The sequence below is a fragment of the Carassius auratus genome, chromosome 7 (assembly GCF_003368295.1).
Source record: "Carassius auratus strain Wakin chromosome 7, ASM336829v1, whole genome shotgun sequence".
NCBI classification, from domain to species: Eukaryota; Metazoa; Chordata; class Actinopteri; order Cypriniformes; family Cyprinidae; genus Carassius; species Carassius auratus.
The window spans coordinates 24,921,195-24,948,862 of NC_039249.1; the positions used below are offsets into that span (position 1 = coordinate 24,921,195).

Here is a 27,668-nt window from a genome sequence, read left to right on the forward strand (position 1 = left end):
TTTTTCTATCAGAAAAGAGCAAAGCCAATACAGCAAACATTATTACAGTATCTTGATGAGAGCAGAGGTTCTCGTTTAAAATCCGGACTTTTATTTTGAAATAACGGACGTTTGTTGTGGCGTTCATCGTCGGAACACCCAGAGCTCACCAAAATCTCTATCGGTTTATGAGGTGCTTTGATTTTAATAATTTGATTTTAAATGAGTGATACAAGCGAGACTAATGATGATAAAAGCAGAAATCGCAGCGTGGTGTATGTGTACAGTCCGGAGTACATCCAGACATGCGACTCGCTGTCTAAAGTACCAAACCGGGTGAGATGAACTGCACTTTACTTCACACACTCCCAAAACACACATCTGGCTTCATGAAGATAATGAACATTATATGTAGAGACATTACCATGAGAAAGAACCGCGTTTGCTCTTGCTGGTTTGACACTAATGGAAAAATAACGTGTTAGAGACATGTACGTTAACTTACCGTTTGTATTAACGTTGACGTTACCCCGGAATTCTTTTAATTATTCTGTAGTATATAAATACAATGGTGCAAGAATCTGGTAATCAGCTAACGTTAATACCATATAATATATGAAAACATATTATTGACTGTATTTTCTGAAACAATTAAAGTACCGTAGTACTACCCAGTATTGTTGTACTTTAACGCATAGCCTAAAGTATATACGAGTAACTGTTATATGGTTGGTTTTCTTTCCTCTCTCTCTTTCTCTCACAGGCGAGTATGGTGCATTCATTGATCGAGGCGTATGGTTTATTGAAATACATGAGGTGTGTGAAGATATGCAAAATTATCTCTTTCTCAGTAAATAATGTTAACTGATGTTTATGTTGTGTTGAAACTGTTGTGTGTGTGTGTTTTAGGGTGGTGAAGCCACATGTGGCTTCAATAGAGGAGATGGCCGTTTTTCACACAGACTCTTACCTGCAGCACTTGCACAAGATCAGCCAGGATGGGGACAATGATGATCCTCAGTCTGTTGACTTTGGGCTGGGTGAGACCTAATTCAGATGGTTAGGCCCATGATTATTCTACTACATGGCGAGGAGTATGTATATGGACAACCATTGTTTCTGGCCGCATGAATTAAGACATGAGCATCAGTGAGGCACTGATGTTGTTGGCCTGGCTTCAAATGCAACTGCACGACTTTGGTTAAAATTTTCATAAAGCAGGTGTTTTAAATGTTTTGAGTACTATGCCCCTAAAACACAATAAACCCCTTAGCAAGAGACTTCTTTCCTAAAATATAATAGCAGCTATATAGCTATAAATGTTCATGTAAAAAAAAAACTTTGTTCTAAAAAAAATAATGTGATATAAATACATTAATTATAAATAATAATAGACTTGCACTCCATTTACTAACTGCTTGTTTTCTAAAAAAAAAAAAAAAAACACTTCTCTAATCTTTTTGTATTCTATCTGTTTTCAAAAAAAGCAAAAAAAGACCTCTATATCTAGGTAGTGTTCCTTATTTTATTGCATGCAGTTCCCTCTTGCTTACAGCAGTGGGCAGTATTACATATAAATCTTTCTCAAACATTTCAGTTATTACAGTTGGTGGTTCATTATTCTACTGGATCACAGCCATGTGTAATTTAAAATGCCTACCAAACTGACACTTCATACTAATCTTCAGGGATAGAGAATAGTGTCATTGTTTATGAGGTGAAACAAAGCTCTTGCCAAAGGATCTATTTTAATGCAGCTCAGAGTTTATTGTTCTTTCTCGCTCTCCCTCTCCATCAGTATCTTTCCTCTCACTTTCCTCTCTACACCCCATCCCATTGTCCCTCTGTGTTATCAACCCCCCTCTTGCCGTTCTCTTTTGTTCAGGTTATGACTGTCCGGTGGTGGAAGGTATTTTTGATTACGCCGCTGCCGTTGGAGGAGCCACTCTGACTGCTGCCCAGAATCTGCTGGATGGAAAGTGTGATGTGGCCATCAACTGGGCCGGAGGGTGGCATCACGCCAAGAAGTAATTCGGCACAACCGGCCTTGTGCCCAACCTCTTGTGTTTCACATCCACATCAATCCTTGAGATGCCAGTGGCGTCTTTAACATAAGTATTATTGGCAGTTTAAAACCAAGTTTAAACCAAATTTTGATGTTGCAGTTTGATTGCGGCAGCTTGATATACAAGCTTGTATACTGTAGATGAATGTGTATGTATGTGTCGGACATTGTTCAGTGGGTCACTGGAGCAGCTGATTGAATATGTTTCGTTATATAAGGGACGAGGCATCTGGGTTCTGTTATGTGAATGACGCTGTTCTTGGAATCCTAAAACTGCGCCAGAAGTATGAGAGAGTTCTCTATGTGGATGTGGACCTTCACCATGGAGATGGTAATAACACTTCCATAACAATAACCATAACAGCCTGTTGTTGTTAATAGCATTTAACATGCGGCTTTTCCGCAAGTAGTCCACAAATTGGCTTTAGATTTGTATCTGACTTCCAAATTCACATTAACACCAAGAAAAAATGTTAGATGGGTCAGTGACAAGACACTTATTTTTATTAGAAATTGTAAATGAATTTATTAAAAAAGTGCAGTTCATAAACAGTGGTTTCAATGCACCTTTTCGTTTTTAATTTATTTCCAAATTAAACATCAAACGTAAAAAACTCAGGTTGCTGCAACTGTCCTGATATTGAAATAAGTTCTTGAATGAAAACCTTATCACATAGTATTGCGTAATATTTTATTTTTATATCTTAAAAAACAAAGAAACATTGTAACAAAAATGCTTATAAATATTTTAAACATCTTTGTCCACCAAAATAAAATCATGTGATGCAAACAACATTCGGAAATTCTATCATAGAAAGAACAACTGTAGACCCTTATGACTGTGTGTTAAGGTCTTTAAAAATATGATATCATTTTTGTTCATAGAAAGGTTTTAAAACATTTTATACCAGGTAATTTTGTACATTCTTTTATTCCTTCTTTTATTACATCTGTTATCAGTTCGGGTTATTTCTCAAATCCATCAGTGAAAAAGGGCACTTCCTCTAAGCTTTTACTCAGATGTGTTTTAATATCCTTCCCATTGTTTCCTCTCTAGGTGTGGAGGACGCTTTCAGCTTCACCTCTAAAGTCATGACAGTGTCTCTGCACAAGTTCTCCCCTGGCTTCTTCCCAGGTTAGTTCGGCATGCCTCTACGCCTCAGTGAAGACCAGCACTTCTTTTAATTCCCTTAATTGACAGTCATGTTTCAAGCCATGCCAGAGCTGGAGCTGCAGGCTCCACTCCAGCACCCAGAGTCTGATTACTCGGCTGATAACAGAGACTGGAGCTCTGGGGCTTCTTGGAGACTCTGAGAGCCCCTTCAGTAGTTTAACAATAGGGCTTGGAAAGGTAACTGGGCAAATGCTCTATGAAGGGAGGATGTAATGCGATTTGATTATTATTTATGTAATGATTTATTCATGGATTGTTCTTGCCAAACACAGTTGCCAAGTGATCTTCCCAAATGACACATTCAGAATTCATATTAAATCATTTGGACATTTTTGGAATCAATTTTCTTAACATTCAAATAAAATGAGAAACTGACTGAACGGAGTACAATATAAAAAACTGGACTGTATGGTTTAGGCCAGAAGCAGAAGAAACTGTACAGTATTCTCTACTTTGAGTAAAGGTCTTTATTTTAGCCTGTCCACTTCTGAGCACCGCAGTGGTAATACGGTACCTAAAAGTCCAACATAACAGAAACTCTTCTAAATCCAAATATAACATTGAACATTAAACACTAGCAAGCTCCCCCAATTTTCACTATTCAAAAACATGTGAAATAACACTTAATTTCAACATTTCTTTCCCAGTCCAGTTCCATGTATAGCATGCTGGGAACTGGAAATCCCCTGCAAAGTTTCAGCGGTGGTGCGTGAACGCCAGTTAAAATTCATTCATGTTATGCATTTGGTTTAAGTAAACGTGTACATTTCAACAGACTGCACATCACGAAGTTAGTTTTAAAAATCATTCAATAATTATAATTAGGCAATAATATATTTTTTGAGTATGTAATAGCACTGCAACAGCTTCATCTGAAAAGTGCACTACCATTCAAAAGTTAGGGGTCAGTAAGCTATTTTTAATGTTTTTGAAAGAAGTCTCTTATATTACCCAAAACTGCATTTGTATTAATAAAAATGCATGAAATATTAGTACAATTTAATAACTGGTTTCTAATGAATATATTTTAAAATGTAATGTATTCCTGAATTTTCAGTATCCATTACTCCAGTCTTCAGTGTCACATGATCCTTCTGAAATCATTCTGATATGCTGATTTATTGTCTTATTTCTTATTAGCAGTGTTGAAACCAGTTGAAAAGTTGCTCATTGTTTTTGTGGAAACGGTCATACTGTTTTTTTTTTTTTTTTGTTTTTTCTAAAGAACAGCAGTTATTATGCTATGTTTATTATGTGTAATGTTTTTCATGTCAGTTTTCATCCAATTAATGTATAAATTCATGATACAATGAATTAAAAATGGTCTTACTGACCCCATTCTTGTGAACAATACTGAAAATGACAGCATATTAGCTCACTAAAACTTAATGTAGATAATTGATACCAGCCCATCAGTTCTATCAGTCATATGAAAGAGAGCAAATTTAGTTTGTCATTATAATTCTTCATTCTTTGACAGGCACAGGAGATGTGACTGACACTGGGCTGGGCAAAGGACGCTGGTACGCTGTTAACGTCCCCCTCGAGGATGGCATCCGTGATGACCGGTACTGCCAGACCTTCAGTAGGTCTGTAAAGATCCAGTAATTAGCTACTGTATCTAATCTAGTCCCATGCACTGTTTTATTTGTCCCCATGGTTCAGTGTCATTTAAACAGACATTATTTCTTATTGGAGGTTTTCTCTCAGTGTGATGCAGGAAGTCAAAGCTCTGTTTAACCCTGAAGCAGTTGTGATGCAACTTGGAGCAGACACCATGGCGGGTGACCCCATGTGCTCCTTCAATATGACTCCCATTGGAGTTGGAAAATGTCTGAACTATATTCTGAACTGGGAGTTACCCACTCTGCTTCTAGGAGGAGGTTTGTGTCATTGTTTTTGTTCATTTGTTTTACACTCCCCAAAATTAAAATTCTGTCATCATTTACTCAACCCACATGTCATTTCAAAGACTTTTGTTCACTTTCTGGACAAAAATGAAAATTAGTTTCTCTTTTAATAATACACGCATCATTCCTATCCGTCCACGCAAATGAATCTTTCAGTCTCACACAGTTTATAAAGAGAACGTAAAAGCAGTTTATCTGTTTAATCCATGCCATCTGTAGAGACATGTTTGGTTTTATGATGAACCGATTTAATTTCTGCTTTTATTCATGCATTGTTCAATGTTAATTGTGAATAAAAGCTGGAATAAAATCTGTTCATTCTGTTCAACCACTTGATTCATACAGATTACGTTTACATTGTCCTTTTGTACTTATTCATGCACGTTTTAGTTGCATGGACTTCCACTGCATAGGCAAAAATTATACTGAGATTATCAAATGTATCGTCATTTGCATTTTAAACAATGTTAGTGTGAGTAAATGATGACTGAATTTTCACTTAGGGTCAACTAACATTTCAAAAACACATGTCGATAGACGTATTCAGCAGTGTTGCCTAAGTTTGTTCTCCCTCCATGCTTTAAGACTGACAACTACATCTTCTGTCCTTGCTGCCAGCACACTGACTCGGCCAAAAAGTTTATTAGTGTGTTGTTACGGCCAGGGGGGGCTGGGCTGAGAGAAGAAAGTGAACTTTTGTGATTTTAGCCCATTTTGAAATGAGCTCTAAGCTGCAGACCTGCCTAGCCAAGCTCTAGATGAAAGGTAGTAATTACACTAGTACAATGAAGCCCTTTTGCTGACTTCAGTCCCCCTTTCTCGCTCTCTTTCGCTCTCTGCATATACAAATCTGCCTCTTTCTGTCCTTCTCAGGCGGCTATAACCTTGCCAATACTGCCCGCTGCTGGACCTATCTGACGGGGACCGTCCTAGGACAGAGTCTGTCTTCTGAGATCCCGGACCACGAGGTGAGACCCTGCTCTCTCTTCTTTCAGCAGCTGTATAAAACTCCACTCTCTCCTCCTCTTCCTCTGCCATTCCTGCTGAGTCACCCGGTCTAATCAAAGATGTCCAAGCACCTCTCAATAACCGGGTTTGTTTTCATGTGATTCAGGAGCAGGGAGGGGGCGTGCGTGTGTGTGTGCACACCACTGAAGGGGTCTTAACAATACTACTCTGTCCCTCCTGGTTGACTGAGAGGGACTTGTGCTTTTCTTTCCTCAACTGTTTATGCCCCCTCTCTCCTCTTTCTCTTTCCTTAGAGAAAGAGAATGTGTGTACCCAATTCTGAGTGAGCCCTTTTAAGAGCTTTTTTTTGAGGAGCTTCTGAGGAGAGATGAAGGGCTGGAAAGGCCTTCTGGTTGGTCTGGGAGAGTTTGATATCTCTCTTTTTATCCAACTCACAAAGAAGGTCTTTTAATGTTTACAGAGAGCGCTTTCACGGTCACCGCAATAAAAGATGCCATTGTTTCAGCTGACATGACCTTCAGCGTCATGTTGACCTTTGACCTCTCCACAAGGCAAGCAACCAAAATAAAGCAGTGTAGATAACCGCCAGGGTGTTGGTTGTGGTGATGATTAACACACTGGAGCTTTCTGGAAAACGTCAAGACATGTTAATCAGGAATTTTCTTTTTCTGAGGGGTATTGTTTAAAAAAAAAAAAAACATGGCACTACAAGTAACAATATTATAATGTAATGATGTCAAACTGTAATTGGCTCTAGAAGTCAATAACCCCTGCTGGGAGTAACTTCACCATCTAGTTATATAAAGAATCCTTCTCCAATGAGAGCTATTCAAAATTGCAGATGCATTTGAATATTTTTGCTACATACGTTTTATGGTTTGTTTTATTGGTTGTTTTACTAGGGCCAGTTTTTTTTTTTTAGAGGGCTCTAAAATGTGTGAAACGGACCTGCAGAATGTTTTTGAAAGAAGTCACATATGTTACATATTATGTATTATATCACATATTATGTAATTATTCCAGTCTTCGGAGTCACGTGATCCTTCAAAAATCCTTCTAATATGCTAATTTGGTGCTTATGAAATATTTATTATTACTATCACAGTTGAAAACTGTTGTGCTGCTTAATATTACTTGGAAACGAATAAAATGTTCAAAAGAACAGCATTTATTTAAAATAAGATCTTTTGTAAGATTATGAAAGTGTTTACTCTCACTTTTGATCAAGGTTAGTTCATCGAAAAATGAAAATTATGTCATTAATGACTCACCCTCATGTTGTTCCAAACCCATAAGACCTCCGTTCATCTTCAGAACACAGTTTAAGATATTTTAGATTTAGTCCGAGAGCTCTCAGTCCTTTCATTGAAGCTGTGTGTACGGTCTACTGTCCATGTCCAGAAAGATAATAAGACCATCATCAAAGTAGTCCATGTGACATCAGAGGGTCAGTTAGAATTTGTTGAAGCATCGAAAATACATTTTGGTCCAAAAATAGCAAAACCTACAACTTTATTCAGCATTGTCTTCTCTTCAGTGTCTGTTGTGTGAGAGAGTTCAAAATAAAGCAGTTTGTGATATCCGGTTTGCGAACGAATCATTCGATGTAACCGGATCTTCTTTAAACCGTTTATTAAATCTAACTGAATCATTTGAAAAGTTCACGTCTTCAATACGCATTTATCCACAAATAACTTAAGCTGTTAACTTTTTTAATGTAACTGACACTCCCTCTGAGTTCAAACAAACCAATATCCCGGAGTAATTCATTTACTCAAACAGTACACTGACTGAACTGCTGTGAAGAGAGAACTGAAGATGAACACCGAGTCGAGCCAGATAACGAACAAAAGAATCAATCAAGAATCACAGAATCAGTTCTGAATCAATCTTTAAAAGAATCAGTTCAGTTCAGACGCCCTGTGTGTCAGTCTGCTTCACGCTGAATCACACATGCGCAGTATCATCAGCTCCTTGGTTCTCAAATCGGACGCGTACGACAGAAACGTTTCTTGACTCGTGAACGAGTCAGTCTATTGTTCGTTATTTGGCTCGGCTCAGTGTTCATCTTCAGTTCTCTCTTCACAGCAGTTCAGACAGTGTACTGTTTGAGTACATGAATTATTGCGGGATATTGGTTCGTTTTAACTCGGAGTGTCAGCCACATTAAAAAAGTGAACAGTATACTGACAGTATACTGTTCACACCGCTTCAATGGAGGGACAGAAACCTCTCGGACTAAATCTAAAATATCTTAATTTTCCGAAGATGAACAGAGGTCTCACGGGTTTGGAACGACATGAGGGTGAGTTATTAATGACATAATGACATTTTTTTGTGTGTGTGTGGTTTGTAACTTTAGACATCCTTGTTATAAATTCCTGGTTCTGCTCTCTTCATATTCTTTGGATGATGCAGAGTTCATTCAGGTCTGTTTGTCAGTGTTGGCCAAACTGCTTATTGTCCATTGTGACTCTTATTGAAATCTGTTCACTATTCCTTCCAAGACTGTTTGTCCAGACTTCACCCGGTTCAGGTCAGATGATCTTTAGTCAGTAACCTACCAAAAGTACCTCAGAATCATTGACAAATGGGCAGTAATGCTGTATCTTGGCAATGCTTTCACTCTTTCAGCCCCTTTTTGGCAGCATTTTTTAATTATTTTGTAAAACATTTTATAGTTTAGAACCTTTATAATTTAAACCTTATAACTTTTGGTATTCATAGTTCATTACATTGTAGTCAGTGTACATGGTGTGGTGTGCTTGTTGTCTTTGCCCTGATAACTATACTATTCTATTCTATTTAATAGTGAAAGCTTTTATTTGGTTCTAAACATTATGTTCTCTATATGATGGCCTTATGAACCGGCCCTTCCTAAGAGCTCTGCCAGTCCACAGCATATTTCAGGTTTTAGGACCAACACTCTCCTTCTCCCCCTTCCCCTCATCATCTTCTCATTCCTCTTCTTTCTCTCTATAGCTTCTTTTCCTTTATTGTTCTCTCCATCGGCTTTTCAAAGCATGAAACATTCTCTCCTTCCCTCTTAGAGAGTGGAGCCCCCATCTCCTTACCAGCACTGTTATTGTGTGTCCATCCCAGCCAAACAAAACACTATTTAACTGTAGTGTGAGTCCATAAAGACAAAGATGAGAGAGAGGGAGGCAGAGAGAGCGATAAGGATGTTAAAAGACAGAGAGGCATCCACCAATGGGGGGTATAAAAAAAAGATAGAAGAGTATTACAGCATAGAAGAAGCTGGGAAAAGAGAGGTGGAACAAGAAGCACTTTGTACCTGTGCAATCTCGCTCTCTCTCTCTCTCTCGAGCCGGTCCAGCTGCTGAGACTCTGAGGCGGCTCGGTCTGGGTTCTGCCCTGCCAGGACTGCAAACAATGAAGACAGACTGGAGTGGAGGCATACAACGAGCTCATTCAGGCCCTGTCACAGACACAGAGAGATGAAAAAGTGAGGCTAATATAGACAGTCCTCTCACAAGGGAGAGTCCCAGAAAAAAAATGCAGAGCCTTTTATTTAAACCTGAATTGTTTCTCTTTAAGAAGCTGATGAATTAGAAAAGCTTGTGCTGTGCTTGGGCCAAGACGGCCCTGATATCGGTCTAAATAAACGCCATTGTTGGCACTATAAGCACCATTGTCTCCTTTAAATGCAAGACCATGGTCTGTCAATCTAGATACTTTCTGACAACACTTTTGCACCATGCATCTCTCTTCGTTCTCTCAGCTTATTTTGATTTAATCATTGCACAAACATTGGCAAGATTTAGCCGATTGAGATGTTGTGATAGTCAGCATCTCTGGACACACAGTTAGCAACAGAAACAGTGAATTACTTGCCTTTTAGTGTGACTAACATCATGAGACATGCAAGACTCTGAGATGCTGTGGCATTAAAGTTGTTGTGTCACTGGGAAGTATGTAATTAAAGTTGTTGTGTAAAGGTGAAGTGTGTAATTTTTGTGCCATTAATAACACCAAATGGAATTCCAGAGAGGTATCCCAGACACGTCTTCTGTTGTGCACGACTGTAATTATTCAATAAATCACCCCAGCACTTAACTCACAGTATTGATTTAGCTAGATTTATGCATGAGACGTTATGAAAGTTTTCATATCACAACTGCTAAAGATATCACAGTTTATTGTTACTGTACTGAATAACATTACAAATGCAGTTTGAGAAGGTAAGCAGACATAGTGTTGTGCTCATTAAGTTTAAGTACTTTCTTTTTCAAATACCAAAAAGAACCTTGAACATTTAAATATACAATATAACTGCAAAATATAAATGCCTAAAGTAAAGAAATGTTTGAAACAGATTAAAGTGCAAAAAAGCACTACTTTAAAGAACAACAGTGAAGATTCTGAACCCTTTCAATCAGTTTCTTTTATGGGTTGACCTCTTTTATTCCAGATGAAAATGTCAACGTGTTGGTGTAAAAAAAACATTGGAAAATGTGAGTACCGCTGTTTGATAAACTTTTTGTTTACAGGGTTTCTGTGATATTTCTACTTTTCTATAACACCTACTCTAAGATTGAATTTTACCCTAATGGGTGAACCAGTATCGCAGACTTTCTCAGTGTGACTAAAGCTTTTTTTTCTTGTCTAAGAGAAAGAATATTGTAGAGTTGACAACTTAGCATTGTTGTTTACTTGCAAAAATATGTGTTATATAAAAAAAAAAAGTTAAAGGAATAGTTTAATAATGAAATCATGAAAATTCATATTGTTCCAAACCTGTATGTCTTTCTTTTATTCGGTGAAAAAATTCGGTCTTCTTGGTCACACTTTATTTTGTGGTCCAATTCTCAATATTAACAGACCATGTCATAATTATGACTTTTGCCTCAATATACTCCTAATTTGCTGCTTATTAATAGTTAGTAAGATTGTTAAGTTTAGGTATTAGGTAGGATTGGGGATATAGAATATCATCCATAATGTGTTTTATAAGTACTAATAAACAGCCAATATGTTAATAATAGACATGCTAATAAGGAATTAGTTAATACTAAAGTGGTAAGATAGTAATCATCTTTTAAGTAAACGGTCACCAAAACAGCTTGGTTACAAATAATCTTCAAAATATCTTTTAATACAAATTTGCAATGTCAAGAAGTTGAGTATATGTTAACATTATTAGTTTTCAGACCTGTACATTAACATTATCTGTTTCAGTTAAAGGGTTAGTTTACCCAAAAATTTAAATTGTCATTTATGACTCGCCCTCAAGTCGTTCCATGTCGTAAGACCTCCGTTCATCTTCGGAACACAGTCTTGCACACTCTTGCAGACTTTATTTAGCATTGTCTTCTCTTCCGGGTCTATTGTGAGTGAGTTCACGATGCTGCTGACGTAAGACGCTGCTGCCGCCACAGCAGTCTTGTGAACGCGCTCATAGCAGACCCGGAAGATAAGACAATGCTGAATAAAGTCATAATTTTTGTTATATTTGGACCAAAATTTATTTTCGATGCTTCAAAATATTCTAACTGACCCTCTGATGTCACATGGACTACTTTGATGATGTTTTTCTTACCTTTCTGGACATGGACAGTATACCGTACACACAGTTTCAATGGAGGGACTGAGAGCTCTCGGACTAAATCTGAAATATCTTAAATTGTGTTCAGAAGATGAACGGAGGTCTTACAGGTTTGGAACGACCATTTTTGGGTGAACTTACCCTTTAAGAGGACAGGGAAGTGTTAAATCTACAAAGTTCCTGTTGATGGGCAGTTTGGCTAGACTGGGACCGTGTGGCTTTGTTCTGGTCAAATCTTATCAGTGAGTGGTAGGAAATTTGCTGTGTTTTTGTTTGAGTGCTGTCAGGGACTCAGCTCAACCCGCGGGTGGAAACGGCTCTCACTGCTCTGTGGCCAGGCAACATCTGTACATCCTCTCCTTAAAAAAACAAAAAAAAAACAAACTTATTTTCACTTGTTTCTGCCAAGTTATTTTCAGCACAGCCCAATGAAATAACAAACACCCAGAGCTCTGTTTCCCCCCTGCAGCCAGTCAGTCAGCCAGATAGATGTCTGATTCTCTCTCTCTGGTTCTTCTTTTATTGAACTCCACTGCACATGAGAATTCAGAGCGGGTTACAAAGAATTTAAAAACTGGATCGCTTCTTCCACTGTCTTACAGACAAACTTCAACATACCATTGAGCAACTGAAGTACTCCAAATAATCCATGATCTCAAACACTTAGCCACTTAGAGTTTACAGGATGTATCGTTCATTAATGAGCTCAGACAGCTAATATGAACACAATCTCAAGATGACAGCTGTGGTTACGCTAGTCAAGTGCTAAAGGGATTGTAAGGTCTTCTGTCCTGTCTGAATAACTTGAGGAGGGGATGAAGAACCCACCAGGCACAACAGAAACATACAGCGCAGACCTTTTAGAGAACCCGAGTATGGGTGGAGCCATTTTAGATGGGCAAGTTGCCTTGCAAATTGATTTGTATTGAGTCATCATGCACAGCAGGGTAGACCGCCGTCACAGTTCAGCTGGTTTAGTTACTTGTCTCAATGTTACAGCATTTTAACTCTTTTTTTTTTTGATGCACGTACACAAGTTCTCATTGGCTGCCAGCTTTTCACAGCAAGTTCAACAGGATGTTATGAGTGCCAGGAGTGTTATGTTTGCATTGTCTGTAGTTTTGCCCCTTGAACCAGGTCTGGTACTTCACTGTAAAGTGCGAGACAGACAGACTGTCAGCACGGGTTTGGCTCAACACCGCCCGCACGTACTGACCAATCTAGAAGGGAAGTGTTTCAGACAGTAGATGCTGTTTGTCCGCCCATGTTATTGACTTAAGATGATACTGTAAACACCCTGTGTTCAATGATTTAGGGTATGTTTTTGAGAGCTTATGATTTCATAAAGTTTTTATCAATATGAATTTTGAGCAGAGGAGACTACAGGTCTGCAGGTGTTCCTTAACCCCTCCAATCTCATTCATCTTGAAGAAAACCTGTGACGCCACAGCAGTAACAGTTAGTGTGGCCTCTGTATCTTCTTCTATGGGTGGGACTGTTTGTGCCGTTGCGTCTAGGAAGTAGCTGGCTCCCAGAATTCCGGAGTGGAATAAATGCTGGAAATGAGCATTGGGGAAGTCCATAATGAATGCTGGGTGGTGTTGATAGTTAAGGGTCAAAGTTCAAAAGGTAAAGAGATGAAACCTAAAGTCACCTTTATGATGGGACACTGAGAGACAATGAAGTGTTGGGTCATATTTTGACTCTGAGAGTGGAGGTGGATCATTATTGTTTTTTTCCAGTCCTGTTCTGTTGAGGAGAGAGTTACTGAGCTTATTCTGTTTGGTCTAATTTGATCTGACTTAACTTTTATTTGTAATCTATTTACATTTTTTTTAGGGATAGTTCACCCAAAATAACATTTTATGGCACCAGTTCAAATGGATTATGTTCTCTATATTTTTATGCACATATGGATATATGGTAGAATGGACTTTTAATGGAGTGACAGTAATCTCTCAGGCTTCATTAAATATAAACATTTGTGTTTTGACGATAAACAAGTCTCATGGGTTTTGGAACAGCCTGAGTAATTGATGACAGAATTTTCATTTTTGGGTGAAGTAACCCTTTAAATAAAGAGAGTTTCAACCTGATCTTAGCGCGGTCCAAACCAAACAATCAACAGAGCTGTGGACTGTGCTGTTTCAGATTAGCCTGCTTGGGAAAAGTTGAGTTCATGGGAAAACAAGTGGCATGCTGTGGTGTCCCATCTGTGTGAATGCTTACTAACAGCATAATCAAACTAATTATGTGTGCAAAAAATTAAATGTCCAAGTGCTTGCTATTTCAACATTACTTAGGCGTGTGTGCATAAAAACGTGAGACTGCACACATTCACAGACTCATATGTTGTATAATCCCTAACATGTTGGAGCACACTGGGACCGGAGGTAAGCCGGATAAACAAAAGACAAGTAATTGAAAGCAGAGCTGAGCTAATGCATGTAACACACATACAACCAAATCTGATCTCTATCCAATTTAAAAAACAGAAACCTTACCAACACAATGCAAAGAGTGTTTTTGAATGCCTGGCTGTCTTTTTGGCCAGTTCATAAAGTTTCCATTTCAAAATCATAATGCAACGCTAATTGTAATTCAGATGCAATTCATGATAGGGGAAACTTTAACTGTTTTTTGGCTTGTCTTCTCAATCCAAGGGTCAGAACACTGTGACAGACTAAGCACAGCTATCCAGCAAGCTGATGTATATTTGTGTGTGTGTGTTTGGAAGAAAGTGGAAGTATGACTAAACCTTCCCAGATTTATTTAAGTATATGCTGCTTCCTAGCTGAGAAAAACTCACAAAAACATGATTTATTTTATTGAAGGAAACCTAGATCACATTAAAAGGTCATTAGTTAAACCGTTTTTAGCAGATATCTGTTCTAGCTGGAGAAATGTTGGTTTGCCTGCATGCTGGACATTTGCACTTCTTTTGAGTGCAAGTTATAAGATGTGTGAGTAGCATACACATAATTACACATATTTAATTAAATGGATAGTTTGACCAAAAATAATCATTCTGTCATCATGCACTTGCCCCCGTGTTATCTCAAACCCATAATCCATACATCCATACAATGTCTTTTGAAGACATTTCAACTGTGACACTGTGGTGAAAGACAACCCCTTGAACATAAAAACCTTTTTCAAAATATCTTCATTTGTGTTTCGTGGTTTTGGACAAAAATAAGTGTGCAAATAAATAATTTATAATAAACGCTTGAGTAAAAAATTGTCACTTTAAGTGATGGTGACTTTAAGTATGTTTTGCTTCTCTCTAATCCAGTACTTCACCGAATACGGGCCGGATTATTCTCTGGAGATCAGCCCGAGCTGCCGACCCGACCGCAACGAGAGCCAGCATCTGGAGCGGGTCATCAGCACCATCAAAGGTAATCACCACGACGACGGCCAGAAACTCACCAAACACCAACCCTGAATATCACCCTCTCTCCACGCTTAATCCAATACCGTTTCAACAGATGGAATGACTTTTGTCCATTTCAAAGCTGGTTAAAATATTTAAAGTAAGGGTCTGTTTATTTGGAAAACCATTGATGATGGGTAGGATGGCGTGTGAGTCATTCGTTCATCCAGCTGTCCCTCAGGCCTCCTCCAGAACTTTGTGTCCCACCCCCCTCCAGTGTCCAGAGAGACCTTTAAACCAACCACAGTTGTCCCCTGTGACAGGCTGTCCTCAGCTGTAGAAAAGAGAAACATGTCTGTTTGATGTTCCCGGTCATCAGTAAACAAATAAGCAAAGCATTCTTAGAAACTTGAAGCTGAAGTCTCAAGAGAGCGGCTGGAATGAGAATGAGAACAGGCTAAACTAGGAACATTTGCACACATGTACGTGCAGGATCCCAGACAAGCACTTATCACACATTTATGAGATGTTCTGTGACAAAGTGTCTGGTTTGTTCCTTTGACACAAGGTTTTGTTTTTATGTTCCCCTTGTTGTAAGTTAGAACTTTAGTGTATTTTTATGGCTGCCATTGTGCATGAACTCTCAGTGTGTGTTTGTTTGAGGTTTCAGCAAACTCTTGCCTTTTCACCTTCCCCGGGGACAATAGTCTTTAGACTCAAAACATGTTGCAACGCTATGCTGAGAACATTTAAGATGCCCATTGGATGTATAAAATCAAGATTTTTCCTTTTGAGCTCATTCTAAGATTTGTGTAAATGGGCAAAAACCTGGCAGTGAAAAAGGAAAAGCAATGTTCCGAATATTAACCCATGGGCATTGTTTGTGTCTAAGAACAGGAAGTGGAAAACTGCGAAAATGAAGTCTCAAAATCCAAATGAACCGAACAAGATCGACTTGAACTAGATGTCAATTAATGCACGCATGTCACGTGATCCACATATGCATGTATTCCTTTTTGCATGAGCAATTTATGATATATTAATGCAGAACAGAACATTTTTATTTGCAAATATGTCTGAATATGTACAAATCACTGCACAATAATTTAATCCCGAATGAAATTGAAAGGCTTTTGTTTGTGGTCTGTAAGATACATGTATAAATTGATGTAGTATATTGATATTTTTGCGTGCATCTATTAATCATTTTGATTCTAATTTCATCCCATACAAATTGGATTTAGAGAAGCCAACCTAAGTCTCACAAAGTCCTTCACTTTACTTTACTAGTGTGGTGCAGTGTTATTGTTTACAATGCCATATTTTCATATTTACTGTAACTCAAACGTAGTGATTTCAAGACGAGCCAAAAACACTGTTTTGAAAATGGATTCATAGTGTGCTCGCTTATTATAGAGAATTGGTCAATTGACTTTTGTCATTTTCTATTTCATTTGATTTGTCATTTCAGTACTTGATTTAGATTTATTTATAGTACTTATAAAATAACTTATTTTAAGTAGTTGCCAAGGCAACATTTCTAATCTAAGTTTTATTTAATATTTTATTTTACATCAGCTTTATTTTAAATAAAGATTTATTTATTTTTAAGTTTACAATAACTACACTGCTGTGATGTATTAAGTTTCTAGTTCAACTATGAACTATCTGTTTAAAGAAATGAGTGTTCATCCCTCTTAACCACTGTTGTTTATGAGAGAGACAAGAGAGGCGGTTTGTGGTCTCCTGTTCTTATCACCTCACTCCTTATGGGATGCAGTTGACCTGTTTAACCACCCTTGACTTTTGTGCACCCCATGAGTTAAAATACTCATGAACAAGCTGAAGAAACAGACAGTCACATCTGCTCCACCTTAGCGTCAGTCTACTTAGCGGCGTTTCAGTTACGACTAAACATTTCTCCCCCCATTTACATCTCATTGATCTCTCGCTCGGGCCCTGCTCTGCTTAACGTCTTCTCCACTTACTCTTCTTGAGAACAGGCATCTTTGCTGCTAACCTAAAGGTCCCTCAGAGGTCACCACCTCATCGTACGAGGAAACCGTTAGTACAGTCTGACAACTGACAGCCTCGTTTTTGACCATCACTTTAACTTAAGGCTGGAATACACTACATGACTTTTACAGTCTGAACAGATTTTAAAAAGACTTTCGTCAACTAGTATCAAAATGTCCAGACTGTAAATTGAGGCAAAATGTAGGCAAAAGTTGTGTAGTGTATAATAGCCATCTGCTGCTTTAAACATTTAAAGTAACACTCAACTGTTTTTGAAAATAGGCTTATTTTCTAACTCCCCTATAGTTAAACAGTTGTGTTTTACTGTTTTTGAAACCATTCAGCCAATCTCTGGGTCTGGCCGTAGCACTTTTAGCTTAGCTTATCGTAGATCATTGAATCTTATTAGACCGTTAGCATCTCGCTCAAAAATTATCAAAGAGTTTCAATAGTTTTCCTATTTAAAACTTGACTCTTCTGTAGTTACATCATGTACTAAGACCGAGGGGAAATGAAAAGTTGTGATTTTCTAGGCTGATACTCTGGCTAGGAACTATACTCTCATGCAGCATGCGCTGTGATATTACACAGCGCCTGAACATAGTCTTAGTACACGATGTAACTACAGAAGAGTCAAGTTCCTTTCCTATCAAAGTGCAAACATGATCTGGATGTTTTTTTATGACGGAGGAAGGTTTTCAGAGGCAGTGTGTGAACATGATTGACACAACGTGAGGTCGTATTAATTTTTTTACGTCCTTAAAATTTTGACTCAGGTCTGCAATGACTTTAACAGACCTAGATAATGTGATTGTGAATCAGCTTTATCCAGCATGTATGCATAGTAAATGAACTACAACTGTATAAACAGACCAAATTTGAATTTGTTAATTGCTGAAAATATTCCCCTTCCCTATAGCTCTCAAATTTGAGGTGCATGTTGCTATCCAGTCATTTAAATGGGAATCTGTAAGATTAGGAGTTTCTTGTGAGGGTGAAAAAGTACCCCATGTTGATTTCACTTCGCCCCCAAAAGAAGGCTTCTTAGTTTGAAATTGACTGCTTCAAGGGATGCTTCATGCATCATTACACTATATGCAATAGACAGTGGATCTTTTTCCTGTGAAATTTTACTTAAATGTGGCAAATGTGACTATTAAAAGAGATTTAAGAGCTATGGTGCAGTGAAATGTTGCCTTTGTATGTCACATATTACAAAATATTTGATATTTCTATAAATTTCTCAGAAGATCTATTCATAAACAAAAATTACACTTAATTCTAGAGAGAGTTTTGCTTATTGCTTAAAATGTACATGACAAATATGCACAAACATGCTTATTTTGTGTGCCCACGCGGGATGGGTAACATGTGCTACATGTTTGCTCTGTCCCGCAGCTCTAGGGACTAATTAAAAAGGGCTTAAGGCGCAGACTGCTCAACTTCCATTTTAGGGTTTCCACCCATCTCTTAAGACTGCTATATACGACTGCTATATGTGCAAAGCTCTCACACATGAGCACAGATTCCAGATCAGTTTGGCTTGTAGGACCTTCTGCTTACAGAGGGTCATAGTGAGTGAAATAGTGTACAGAGGTCAGCTTGTGGAGCCAGGTTAAGTGCTCTGTGCTGCACGCAACACATCACATCTTTAGTTTTATGAGAACAGACAAACTCCTGTACTTAGATTCTATATGGCTTCTTTAGGTTAACCAATGTGTTTATATAGGCTTGCATGACTTTTCAGTGGCATCTGTTCTGCCATGTTGAAACACAGGATGTATATGTGGTATGTTAAATGTGCTAAGTAAAACCTCTAACTACGTCTCAGATATAATTGTTTTTGGGTATTTTTAGTTTATAATGTATTTTGACGGTGCAATTATCTGTCTGTAATTTGACTTGTACGTGGCACATCTTATGTAAGGTATCTAGAGTAGGTTCCTGAAATCTAACATGTACAAGATAAGTTTGTGAATTACAACAGTTCAAAAGTTTGGGGTCAGGAAGTTTGTTATTTCCTTGAAGAAAGTAATAGCTTAATTCAGTACGGATGCATTAAAGGGGTCATATGATGTGATTAATTTTTATTTCTCTTTGGAGTGTAACAAGCTCTTGGTGCGTAAAGAAGATCTGTAAAGTTGCAAAGACTAAAGTCTCAAATCCAAAGAGATGTTCTTCATTAAAGTTAAGACTCTGCCCTGCCCCCCTAAAGTGGCTCTTTCAAACACGCCCGCACGTCTACGTAACTATGTGGAAATATTTGCATAATGCCGCCTAAATGTTCACGCAAAGAAAGAAGGTGCTGTTTCAGTAACCACAGTTAGTGTTGAAGCAGCCGTGTCAGGAAGATGCTGTGTCTATCTAGGCGAAAGCAAAAACACTTTATTTGGCCTCCCGAAAGTAGATGCATTAAGGAATCTTTAAGATAACTTACAACAGAACAGCTACACGTTTTATGGATGACTGTTTTGTGAACCTAGGAGAGGAGGTAATTCTGACTTTACGACGACAGTCTGGCGCTTGTGATTCAGCTATTGTAAGGATGTTTTGTTATTAGATTTACGTATTTGCTATTGACTGTTCAATGCAGAGTTTTGCTCGTTGTGTGTGTAGCCTCATCACTGTGTCTGTCACACGACTGTTTCCCTTTCGGGCTTGAATTGATTGTAAAACTAAGGCCATTATTAACTGTCTTTACATTTATTTTGAAAGTTGAATCTCGTGATTATGGAAAGGGGCGTTACATTTCCGATGAGTGCTTGTGATGTTCGGCCAATCGCAATGCACCGGGTCAGTTGGCCAGTTGACTGTGCTTGTCTAAAGGAGGGACTTTGTAGAAAACAACTCATTTAAGAGAGGCGGGGCATAGAGGACCTACAACATTATACAGAATTTGAATTTTTATATTTGATAATGTGTTTTAACATTAAAGCATGTCAACATATTCTGTTACACCGAATAATGATCTTTAAAAAAGCATCATATGACCCCTTTATAGTCATCAAAATTGCCATAATTTTATGTTACACAAAAGTGCATTTTAAATAAATGCTGTTATTTTGAACTTTATATTCAGCAAAGGATCTTTATGAAGTTTTCAATGAAAACACAAAATTCTTGATTACCAAATCAAAAATTTGTTATTGGTTTCTGATGATTTATTACAATTAAAATGTTGTAATAAGTTATAAACAAATTACAATTAATACATTAATTAAAATTAAATATATTAATATAGAAAGAATTTATTTGATCTTCATTTTAAAAAAATTCAGTTAATGCATCAAAAATGATTAATTAACACAGATGGATTAAATAGACCTTTTATAGTCTATTTGTATATATATATTGTAAGTGGATTGAACAAAATCCTTGGTTAGGACAAAATGTATAGCAATTGTGTTGCTTTTGCTCATTTTAATCAAATAAATTGAACAGGACTGAATGAATTTAAAAAAAATAATAAAGTTTACTAAACAAATTTCATGAGACATCTATGTGCCAGGTCAATTGTATGTGGTGTTACACTCGGCCAGTGGCTTGGATTAAGCTGGCACTATTTGTGTGGCAGTTATTTTGTGGTAATTGTAGTTTTTGTTTGGATAGTCAGGTCAGTGGAGCACACTGGTCAATAGAAGACAAATGGCTGGGTTTATATTAGGAGGAAGTAATTGTTTGTGATGAGGTTTTATTAGGCACTAAATTGCACCACTGAAGTGCATGAAGTTTTCTAAAGACTCCTGTATCGTTTTTCAGCAAGCTTGTACAGCCCCATGTGCCTCAGCTGAACAGCTCACATCAATGAAACTCTTTAATTAGGATTTTCTGTTGTGCTCAGTGGTTGGATGTATATCACATAAGCGCCCTGTTTATGAGGGAAAGGCAACTGTGCAGATGAGGGATAAGACGAATGCCGACCTGTTTGATGAGAGTTACCTGAAGTCTGTTTGCCTGACCCTCCCAAACAGTTGATGTTCTGATCATACGCACAACCATTTCTCTGTGAAGAACTGTGATTGATTAATGCAGGTAATAAATAGAGAGGCTTGCAGTTGTTACACATTACCAGAGTTTTCAAGCACATCTGGGTAACATTTACGACACTCTGCCTTGCGTTATAAAATGCTGGGAGAAAAAGAGACAAAAACGAGTAAACACCATACATGGTTGTTTTCAGTGGTTCTGATCAGCAAATACTGCAGTTTATCGATCTCATCTTGAAGGCCATATCATTTTAAACAGTGGGTGTTAATAGAGACGTATTGTTTGTGCATAGTGTAGCCGACTACAAACAAACTGAACATCTTTGAAAACAATCCATGATTGAAAAGAGCATGCATATGTAGGCACATCAGACATCTGCTGAATTCTACATGTAAATAGATTCATAAACATTTACGGGTTTCCTTAATGTGAAACCACTTGAGTTTTAGGAAAGGAAAAGCCTGCTCCTTTCAAATGAGAATTGAAGGTAATTAGTTCCAAGGGCTTCGGAACCGCAGTCTTCAAAGTCAAAGGAACATGTTGCATTTAAAAATAGTGTTAAATTGTCACTGTAAATGTATGGCTTCCAATTAAATCACTGAAAATGCGGGAACGCTTTTTGTCCACAGTCATAACTTCATCTAAATTTCTTGACAAACTTTGGATTAAAATGTCTATTAAAAGAGATTACATTTTATTTAATGATTATAAAGTGGCTTTGTATATAGTATGGTTTCCTGTCGATTCCTTTTTTTAAACCAGGATTTCCTTTAGTGCCTTAAATTCAAATTCATTGGCCAACCATAATGTTATCAAAACACCAGCTGGTTGAGAACAAAGGGGACGTCCTTTTTCAGCTCAACTGTATAGTGTTCGTGTGAATGGCAGGCACAATTCCAATGCAAATCCATGTAAATTGATTTAGGTTTAGAAATATTTGAATAGCCTGTGCTTCCGTAAGAGATGTCATAGGAAATCCTGTCCAAATCAACCCAAATTTGAATCCTCTTTTCTTTGTTTCAGTTTGTGTCATTGTGACATTAAAGTGAGGTAGGTTCATGTTCAGGTGGACGTCTTTAGGTTTGTCGGCACTGATTTCATCTGTAAATCTTTCACAGTTACATTCATTAAACCAAATGTCTCCATCACTGTATTAATATTGCTCAATATGTTTTCTGTAATTCATTTCGACCCATTTTTTAAAATTGTCTCTATCTCCTCCCCTGCTTGTTTACAGGGAATCTGAAGAATGTAGTTTAGGAGTGGGCTCCCGGCTCATGTTTCCAAATCAGGCCCAGCTCCTCTAATGAAGACAGTATGTTGGAGCCATCACCAGAGGGGAGCTTGGAAAACATTGCTTGAATGTTTCCAGGGGGAACTTTTTTTTTTTTAATGCAGAGATGGGCCACTATTTTAGTAAATGTTGGATCTGGTGCAAACATTTAATGGGTGTTCTTTTTTACAGAAATCCAAAGCCATTTTTGGATCAAATGTACAGCATAAATGCAATATGTTGTGGGTGCAGTATGTCACACATAACATGCTTTTGTCTCACTCTTTATGTTTTTAACTATTTGGGATCAGTTGAATATGAGATATTGTCAAATGGTTGAAAGAGCCTTGTCAAAGATGCATCCCAGAAATATGTCTAACCATGGTTTATATGGCAAGTCACTCAGATCTTTACGGTTTGGCTTCATACTATTAATGAAACTATCTTTTATGACTTTTAACTGCAATATCTTGTCCCGTTATGGACTGGATAAGTGAAATTGAATGGGCAGACTGACCAAATTCCAAGTCATGTTGGCTTCTTGAACTTTTTTTTTTTTTTTTTATGTTGCCTATGGCAGGCTTTTTACCACAATGTTTATTTTCTTTTGCTTGATGAGTGAGTCAAAAAAATTGCAAATGTTTTCAAGCTGTCAACTTTTATTTTTTTATTTTATTTTTTTGTATAAATGCTTTTCTGTTATATATTAAAATACAAAAAAAATAAATGATGGGGCTTTTTCTTCCAGTGAGTGTTGTCCTTGTGTTTGACTGGGGGCTGCCACATGTGGAAGTCCTGTTCTTTATGGATTTTTTGGTTGCAGAGGTTTCTCTGAATGGCACACCAAGTGTGATTCATTAAGTCCTTTATTAGCTTTGAGAGATGGGGCTTATTGCATTTTAGCCCAATAAACCGATCCATGCTACCAAAAGAGCACTGTAAAACTTGCAGAATTAAACAGAGACAGGACTGATTTTCAGCAGCTCGCCCTATTAAAACCCTACTGCACGTAGAACCAAACAGTACTTCATGATCCTGCTTTTGATTTCTCCTCTGTGCTTTCTGCAGCAGGTTACTTTGAAAGACTAAATAAATAAGAGAATTAATACATTTATTTGGGGGCTGGGGGGTGAAATGTGACACTCTAGTATACGGTTTCATTTCAAGCTTTAATAGTTTAAAATATGCATGTTGAATACTTGCAGCTGTATTTTGAGTCAAAATAACATGATACCAGGTTTATCTATTAACTTTTCTGTTCAGATTGATTAGGTTATTTAAATGCATTAAAATGCTATATAGAAAATGACTGGAATACAATGATGTTTTCTTTTTTTCTTAAGTAAAATTCAGAATTGTTTTTTTTTTAATGGGGGGGGGGGGGTATTATTCCCCGTATAAAAAAAAAAAAAAAATATATATATATATATATATATATAACCTTGAAAAAAATATTGACATTTCTGAGTAATTGTTTAAGAGAAAGATTTAGTCTCAGTGTTAAATCAGGCTATTTTTCCCCTTCCACCTTTGTCATGACTCATAAACTGCAAAGTTGTTGATCATCTTGTACCTTGGACTAGTATACATTTCTACTGGCATCTGATGTTTGACATCCCAACGAATTTTATGCAAAGTGTGCCCCTGTCTTCCCTGACAACATGTTCCACTTTCAGTCTGAATAATCTTCTATTCACTCCATTGATCACGAACAGATTTATACTACATCATGTATGTGTGTATACTGTGTATATTTATTATGTATATGTAAATACACACACACCATATATATTTTGATCTATACATGAATGTTTGTGTATTTATACATACATAAATATACACAGTACACACACATATAGGCCTATTCTGTAAACAAAACTTTTATTTGGGATGTGATTAATCTTTTGACAGAATTAATAAGAGTTTTATTGAGAGTTTTTATCAGCAGCACTGGACTGAAGGATTTGAGGAGTGTGACCCATTATTCTATACAAAGTGTACTTATTGACATTAGTTCTCGAGTTGTGACAAACAAAGGGCATGTCAAAACCGTCTGTGTTCATTTGCATAACGTTTCCCACAGGGGTGAAGCAAACCCCTGCTCTTTACCCGTCACTTCCCTCCTAATCTACATGTGAAGTGTCTTCATGAATGACGACAGATGCGGCCTTTAAACCCGTTAAAACGGAAAAGAAAGCAGCTGTTTGGCTGCATCTCGTTTTTAATCAATACTGAGTCGAGCAGCTCAAGTTTTCTTAGATGTAGCTTACGCTAGTTTCGGTCGAAACCGTTTTTTTGTTTAATTGATGCAATTTAATTCCTGATTCAGTGAAGAATGACAAAAGTAAAAAATTCTCCTTTAGTCCGTTCGTTATAGATTTTGCAGCAGCTCTTTGCTACACTTGTCCGATTACCATATCGTGTTTAGAAAATCTTTACGACTCAGCCAGGAATAATTGTCTCGATATAGCGATATTTGTTATTGTCTTTTGCATGTCTATGAATCTAATTATTAAGTGAGCAATTATGGCAAAAGTAATTGAGGTGTGTGGCTGAATAGTGAATGTGATAATTCATCTCTGTTCGCGCACTTCATGAGCGTGAAATAAAAACATACGGATTAAACTCCACTCCGGCACACGGATCCTAAATTAATTTATATGCTATACTGTTTATGACACATCAAACACATTTCACAGTTTCCAATGAAACCGTTAAAGCAAAATTTATATTATTATGTTAATTCAAATATTCGTCTCAGCAAAAGCTTTATCACATTGCCTCAGAATACAGTAGCAGGATTAATGTACTGTACTATTAATGTAATGATTAATGTAATGCTACTTTTTATAGTTGTATGGTGCCAGTAACGTTACAGAATTAGCTTCTGTATCTCAAATAAGAAAAATATGGCTTTGGCGACTAAATAATTACAGAACATTAATTCAAGTAATCCTTCATGTGCTGTGATTATAAATCGTCCTCGACTTGACACAGTCCAGTGTCGCAGATGATCCAAGCCATGTTTTCAAGCAGACTCAGGTCCCTCTTGAGAGCGTCGAGTGTGTGTATTTAGGCTAATGCCTTTGATTCAGTAACAGTTCATTGAGGGTGCTCTCTCTCCTGCAACAGGACGGGAAACATTTTCGTAACTTCACGTCCAGAGTCGACTGCGTGTCTGTCTTCGCCAAATACAACAGCACCATATTTCAACGGCTTTATATTCACGCAGTGCATTCTCAACGCGTATAGTCATTTCTGTAAGTTATAAAAAGTCTTGTCCTTTAGTCATTCTGGATTCACAACACGAACCCAAGTTGACCGCTTCTCCTATAAAGGTAAGTTATCACATAAACATTTGCATTTGTTAATTTACTGTTGTTGTTGTTTTGAACTTTAATATATGTCCATTCTGTAGCCTAAATTCCAAAATGTATTTAACTTTTTAACTTTATTGTTAAAAACCCTTTAACTGTTGTTTATATGACGCAAGAAAATAATTATACAGAATGATGCACATAAAAACACTTATTATTATTATTTTTGTTCATAGAGCTTACTACATATTCCTCTTTCTCTCTTGAATAGTAAATATGGATATATTTATTGTGCAAAATTTTTGGATTTTTGAACAATTTTGGGTCTAATCACTGGTTGTAATTCAGCTGTTTAAATCAGTTGAGCGTCTAATGTTTTCATCTTGTTTGTGTCCTAATTGACTGTTTAACTGACACCACTAACCCACAACATCTCCCTGACTAGTGATAGTAGCAAATGAGAAGTTATCTGTTCTAAACCACACATGCTGTGACACTAAAAAAGGTAATCAATTTGAATGGCAAATATAGAAAAATAATATTTAATGTAAATATAATAAACATTATGCTTTGTTACATTACATTTTGAAGTGTCCAATTTTAAAGTTGGGCTTCGCAGATAACCACAAAATACGTTTTTTTTTTTACATTTGTCTTGGTCTAATTAAGTTGTAGAGCTCATCGAGTTTTATGTGACTGCTTCAAGGCCATGAATAATGAATACAATGAGCTAAACACAAAGATCTCGAGATGAATGCCCTACAGCTGTCAGTGTCTGAGATGAGCCTGTGTGCTGCTCGTTGCTGGAGGTCCATTGCAGCTGCATGCCAGCTTTCAGCAATTATGCCTTCACCCAAAAAGAATGGCTTTAAGTGGGGATTGAGGAGAGTGGAGCAGCACATATGATTAAGCGCCTCATTACTTGTCCTCCGTGTGTGCGAGCACATGTGAGACGCAGGAGGATATGGAGTCACAGGACGCTCTCACGTACTCCATAATAACCCCACATCTGAGGGATTATGAATGGCTCATCTCTACAAATAGTCTTGGAACGTCATATGACTTGCTGCCTTTCTGATCCATTGATAAACTCTTGCCTTATGATCTCAGTTAAAGCCATAGTTCACCCAAAAATCACTACACTACAGATTTGTTTGGTCTTAGATTTGCAGTCCAACTCAAGTTGACAGATTTCAAAGTAAATTGTGTAGTGTATGATGAACACAGATGTTTTTCTAGCTTCAGCCTGTGAATCCGTAGAGTAAGAGGATATCAAACATGTTTTATCATTTGAGCTGAAACACATTGTTTTCATTTGCCATCCGACTCCTTGCAATGAGGCACACATTTTTATATGAGTTTGCTGTGTTCACACTGACCTAAAAGCCTTGTCATGTGTGATGTCTAGTTCTTCTCTGGAAACATTTAATGAAATGTATAATGCAACATATTTGAAACTCTGTACCGATTCTAAAAGTCATGTAGTGTATTCAAGCCGTCATTCCGAACGTTCTGCTGTGATGTTTTGAAGAGACTTTCATGTTATCGTCTTCTTTTCCTTCAGGTGTTTCCGTCCAATGAGCCTCCTGCGTTCTAGTGCCACCATGAAGGATCGTGACTCTCTCTCTCTCCTGCACTACTCTGGTTCAGGCAAGACGAGCCCTCAGTTCCCCTCCGCTGCCCTCCATCCCAGCTCCCCCGTGTTGGGAAAACCCCAGACATTCTGCCTGCAGTCCGGCCAGCATCTCATAGCCTCCATGCAGCTCCAGAAACTCAACAGCCACTATCAGAATCTGTCCTCTGCAACCACAGCCGGACCCGGTAGAGGGTACGGAGCCACCATGCTGGCCCCAGGACAGATCCCCTCCCCCGGGGCTTCACAGGCACCTGGGATCATTGATTCGGATCCGGTCGATGAGGAAGTTCTGATGTCACTTGTGGTGGAGCTGGGTTTGGACCGTGCCAATGAGCTTCCGGAGCTATGGCTGGGTCAGAACGAGTTTGACTTCATCGCGGATGTGCCGGCTGGGTGCTGA

At 37.7% G+C, this 27,668-nt stretch overlaps 2 protein-coding genes across 5 annotated transcripts; both read left to right on the top strand.

Moving 5' to 3' along the window:
* On the top strand, window positions 1-27,355 carry LOC113106316 (histone deacetylase 8). Of its 4 annotated transcripts, none has more exons than XM_026268087.1 (11): window positions 1-315; window positions 743-795; window positions 889-1,019; window positions 1,865-2,006; window positions 2,263-2,375; window positions 3,102-3,179; window positions 4,699-4,786; window positions 4,929-5,101; window positions 6,002-6,096; window positions 14,959-15,064; window positions 22,280-23,063. In XM_026268087.1, exons 1-11 carry the CDS (start codon window positions 202-204, stop codon window positions 22,300-22,302), a joined length of 1,116 nt encoding a protein of 371 aa, XP_026123872.1. In that variant the 5' UTR covers window positions 1-201; the 3' UTR covers window positions 22,303-23,063. The 4 variants fall into 4 exon arrangements, with proteins under 4 accessions (XP_026123872.1, XP_026123871.1, XP_026123870.1 ...); XM_026268086.1 differs by lacking the exon at window positions 22,280-23,063 and adding an exon at window positions 27,197-27,355 and having other exon boundaries at window positions 4-315; window positions 4,699-4,807; XM_026268085.1 differs by having other exon boundaries at window positions 12-315; window positions 4,699-4,807.
* On the top strand, window positions 27,237-27,668 carry LOC113105388 (cbp/p300-interacting transactivator 1-like). Its single transcript, XM_026266425.1, has one exon. It carries the CDS (start codon window positions 27,237-27,239, stop codon window positions 27,666-27,668), a length of 432 nt encoding a protein of 143 aa, XP_026122210.1.